This window comes from Pinus tabuliformis, chromosome 1_1 (assembly GCF_031772625.1).
Source record: "Pinus tabuliformis cultivar Carrire ecotype Pingquan chromosome 1_1, CPIR1, whole genome shotgun sequence".
In the NCBI taxonomy this organism is placed as follows: domain Eukaryota; kingdom Viridiplantae; phylum Streptophyta; class Pinopsida; order Pinales; family Pinaceae; genus Pinus; species Pinus tabuliformis.
In genome coordinates this window covers 972,419,148-972,423,938 of record NC_142297.1, presented here as the reverse complement: position 1 = coordinate 972,423,938, position 4,791 = coordinate 972,419,148, and the positions used below count along the sequence as shown (strand labels likewise).

The window sequence follows — 4,791 nt, the reverse complement described above, 5'->3', positions numbered from 1 at the left end:
CACGCTCTTCCTCGGAACTGTCCACGGAAGTATCCAGCTCTGCATCACGCTCTTCCTCGGAAATGTCCACGGAAGTATCCAGCTCTGCATCACGCTCTTCCTCGGAACTGTCCACGAAAGTATCCAGCTCTGCATCACGCTCTTCCTCGGAAATGTCCACGAAAGTATCCAGCTCCGCATCACGCTCTTCCTCGGAAATGTCCACGAAAGTATCCAGCTCCGCATCACGCTCGTCCTCGGAAATGTCCAATGTTTGAGCTGGAAGCAGCAGCTCATCCACTTTTATAGGACACCCTTTTATCCTCAGCCTGTGAAGCTGCACGAGACCATCAAGCCCTCCTATCTTCCTCAATGCATTACAAGCGATGATGTTCAGCTCGCGAAGGTTGGGACAAACACCTTCCGGAAAGGATATCTCCCGTATTTCTGTCTTGAAAAGACGTAACTGCTCTAGCTTAACCATCATACCTTTCTCAGCGGAAGAAGAATCCAATTCATTCAACTTCACTCCTCCTTCTACTCCTTCATCCTCCTTTTTAAACGGAAGTTCCCGTAAAGGACATTGCCATATCGTTAACTTCTCCAGATTGTTCAGCTTCATGACAGCTGATGGTAAGGATTGTATTCAAATATGTCAACTGAGTCAACAGTCCAACGGACTCGGGCAGACACAGCAATTTCTGGCATCCATACAAACACAGTTCCTTCAAACTCTTCTGGTAACCGAACGAAGGTGGAAGCACTTCCAGCGAAGGGCTTCTTAAGTTCAGGAATTCCAAATTGCTTAGCCCTGCAATAATATCACTCGGTGACTCTTTCAAGTTTGTACCCGGCAAAGTCATCCTTTCCACGCACGCTTGACGTGCAACTTGGGGATCCATTTGGAGACAATAGGTCTCCTCAAAATAGTTGCATTCAAGGCTGATTATATTTCCAAGTGCTTCACTGGGAATGTTAAAACTGGAGCTCAAATGCAGATGTTTAAGTTGTGGTAGATTCCAAAATGAAGTTGGAAGCATTTTTAACCTTGTGCACCCTTTTAGATCGATCTGTTGGAGGCTTGTCAGATTTCCAAAAGAATCTGGAAGCATTTTCAACCTTGTGCACCCACCTAGATCGATAGTTTGGAGGCTTGTCATATTTCCAAAAGAATCTGGAAGCATCTCCAAACATGTACAGCCCGGTAAATAGATGCATTGGAGATTTGTCAAATTCCCGAAAGAGTCTGGAAGCATCTCCAAACTTTGACAGGAAACTAAATTGATGTATCGGAGATTTGTGAGACTCCCTATGAAGTCTGGTAGCATCTTCAAACTTTCACATCCAAGCAGATCGAACACCTGAATATTTGTTGAAAGCATCTTCGAAGAACCTGGAAGCGTCTCCAACTTTTCGCAGCGATTGAGTTGCAAAGTTCGGAGATTTCTCAAATTCCACAGAGAATCTGGAAGCATCTTTAGTTTATTGCAAGAAAACAGACTTAGAAATTGGAGATTTGACAAATTCCCCAAGGAATCTGTGAGATTAAGCAAACTTTCACACTCAGTCAGATCGAGATATTCGAGATTTGACAAATTCCCAAGGGAATCTGGAAGATAATTCAACCTCTTACACCCCTGCAGACTGAGATATTGGAGATTTGACAAGTTCCCCAAGGAATTTGGAAGATATTTGAAATTCTCACATCCTTCCAAGTAGATGTGTTGGAGATTTGTCAATTTACCCAAATCTCCAAAGCCGGTGAAACTTCTGCAATCTTTTACTATTAGATATTTCAACGAGCAAAGATCGTAAAATTCTTCTGGCAATGCTCTTAGAAGAGGTCCCGAATAAGAAGCAGACGGCTGTTGAAGGCGCAGTACAACGTCCGGCAGGAAAACGTCTTGCAGCACGGCGTGTTGTAGCACAATCTTTTGAAGGTGCTTCAACTGTCCTATTGACTTCGGAAACTCTAAAAGTGGAGCATCAATAATCAATTCCTCCAACTGCAAAGGCGCCTGCATTGTTCACACATCCATCATCATAAGAAAAAGAAAAAGCATCCTGATTCTCATTTATAAATTACTACAGCTACATCTACGTACCTGTTGTTCCTCCCACAATCTTTCTAATCTTTCCCCGGAAACTTCTAAAACTCTTAAATCCCGCATTGGAATCCAAGAAGGCAGGGATTCGAAGGGACACTCCTTCCAGCGAAGCCATACGAGCTTTGGTGAGCGCACCGAAGGTAAGATGCGTTCAACATAATAGCCTTGAGTGTCCATAAGTTGTAATTTCCTGATCCGCGACACTTCATCACCTGCTTCATTCAATGACAACAACTCCGTGCTGCAAATTCCGCGCACTTCTGGATTTACCTATTCGGATTACAAAAACAATAGATAGTATAGCATTTTTAAAAGTAGGCTTACTTGGAATACGAAATCTTGGAAGTTGCTAACATATTCAAAAGTTGCGATGAACGAAGCACTTACAGATGGTGATTCTTCCAACAGATCACGAAGTCTCTCTCCGGAATTCCAAACACGATGTGGCGTTAATCTTGAAGCAATATGTCTCCCCCAGTCCCTGAGGTGATCATGCATTCTTATTTCTTTATCTTTACAGAATGTGTCAGCGCTGAAGTCAAAAGTAGTATTATCAGCGATAGCGGTAATCCATCGCAGCCCTTTAAAAATCCATCTACCAATTTTTCATATTTTGGCGGTGGATCTAACTGAGAGAAGGCATGCGAGCAGAAAAGCTGTCGGGAGTGTATAATATTGAGCCCCCTAAGGTGATAGATGGATAACTCTGCGATTCTTGCATTTTTAAGTAAACCCTTGTCACGACTTGCAACCAGGATCAAACTCTTTGGATGAAGGACACCCTTTATCGGCAAGAAGGCATCTAGTTGATCTAAATGGTCTACATCATCTAATATTACAAGAACTCGACAATCTTTGAGATTCTTTTTAAGTTGCCCTATACCTTCGTCCACCTCCTCAATTTCGATAGTTACTTTTATAAGGTCCTTAAGTAGATTAATCTGTAGAGAATGTAAAGACTTTCGGGCTGCCTTTTCCCGCACATCGAACAGAAAGGAAGATGCTCCATATTCTGATCTATGACGATTAAAATACTCTTTGGCAAGCGTGGTTTTTCCGATTCCACCAGCACCCACGATCCCCACAACTTTGGCCTCCGGGCGCCCTTCTTCATGCGATAGCACTGTAGTTTGAAGCTCTTGCATTTTTTCTTCTAAACCCGTTGGAAATTTTGCCACATCCAACAGTGGTTTTGGAACCCTTTCCAGCACGGTCTGTACGACCTTCTCCAAGAGCTCTTCTTTGTTCCTGAATAATCATTGAGAAGTATGATAACAAGTGAGAAAAGCTTGCCTAAGTTGTTATGCAAATATCAAGCAAACAAAATATAACAGACAGATTGGTATAGTGGGAGATGCTCACCCCTTAAAGGCATCCAAATCAAAGCCGCTTATTTTAGCCACACGACGAAGAGCGTCTCTCCATTTCTGAATGGTCTGCAAGTCGTATCGCTTCTTCTCTTCGTGGATGCGAAGGGCTTCACTGTATCTTCCTGCATACTGGAGTTCAGAAGGGTTTACGTTGTAAAACACTGGAAGAATAACTGCAGCCCTCGACTCGATGGAAGCAACCATGAGCGCAAGTTCTTCGAGGCACCATTTGGATTCTGCATAACGTGGAGAGAAAATCGCGACATGGACAGAGGCGACTCCAATAGCTGCTTCTATTTGCTGGGAAATGTCGGATCCAGCCTTCATTTCTGGGTCGTCCAAAAATACTTGCAATCCAGAGCAAGTAAGGCGAGGATAGAGATCCTTGGCAAAAGTGGCCTTAACATCAGGCCCGCGATGGTTGAGAAAAACGTCATAGCAGGGATAGGGAGCCGAAGCAGGAGAGGCCATGGAGGAAGAAGATGCCATTAGAAGTGGTATTTGATATTGGATAGATAAAAATCAGAGCGAGATGAAGTGAATGCAATGAAACAGAATGGTAAAACAGAAGGCCAACGCATGCATTCAAGTTGTCTTCTCAGCTTTCCTTCCTTCGAAAGGGAAGCAGTCCGACTTTTAGAGATGCGAAAGTAGCACGCGTTCCAATTATTCGCCGAAGGCGTTCCTTTTTCGACGTCGATCCCTGGTGGATGAACCAACGTTGGCCTTTAATTGTTTATAATTCAAGGGCCGCGATCGAGCTGAAGATAATATTTTGTTATAATTGTTTATAAATCAAGCGCCGTCATTGAGCTGAAGATATTATTTTACGTTTACTTTTAATTGTTTATAAATGAAGGGCCACCATTGAGGTGAAGATAATAACGATGACTTTTAATTGTTTATAAATGAAGGGCCGCTATTGAGCTGAAGATAATATTTTCTTATTGTATGGGAAATTCGTGAGAATGCACGCGTGCCAGTTTTTCTTGTCGTATACGAAATTATACAATTTTCTTTTGAATTATTATTATATCGAGGAAAATTATTTACATTTTTTAAATTGTCATAGCATTATAGAAAAATGAATAATAAAGAAATAAACATAAAAATAATAACTAATATAGCATATTATGAAAATTTACTTTTCTTTCCATTAAAAAAATATAAAACAATTTTAATTTTAAATTTGATACACAATTTTTTATTTTGATTTCACATTTTATTTTATTATAATAAAAAATAAAAATGAATTAATTATTATAAATATTTATTTTTTAAATTTTATAATATTTAAATTAATTAGAAAATATAATTATAATTATTTTAGATTT

The 4,791-nt window shown here is 40.7% G+C and overlaps 1 protein-coding gene across 1 annotated transcript; it reads right to left on the bottom strand.

Moving 5' to 3' along the window:
* Window positions 1-536: 536 nt before the first annotated feature.
* LOC149217749 (disease resistance protein Roq1-like) lies at window positions 537-4,031 on the bottom strand. Its single transcript, XM_089390339.1, has 5 exons — window positions 3,450-4,031; window positions 2,718-3,335; window positions 2,475-2,682; window positions 2,085-2,357; window positions 537-1,997 (listed from the first exon to the last, which is right to left on the bottom strand). Exons 1-5 carry the CDS (start codon window positions 3,944-3,946, stop codon window positions 537-539), a joined length of 3,057 nt encoding a protein of 1,018 aa, XP_089246465.1. The 5' UTR covers window positions 3,947-4,031.
* Window positions 4,032-4,791: the final 760 nt, after the last annotated feature.

Bases quoted from the DNA above. Each gene is read 5' to 3' on its own strand.
- LOC149217749 (XM_089390339.1), bottom strand. From the start codon at position 3,946: ATGGCATCTTCTTCCTCCATGGCCTCTCCTGCTTCGGCTCCCTATCCC. The intron at 2,683-2,717 runs GTTAGATCCACC...AAAAATTGGTAG, and splicing joins TGCTCGCATGCCTTCTCTCA to ATGGATTTTTAAAGGGCTGC. The intron at 1,998-2,084 runs GTACGTAGATGT...TGAACAATGCAG, and splicing joins GATTGTGGGAGGAACAACAG to GCGCCTTTGCAGTTGGAGGA.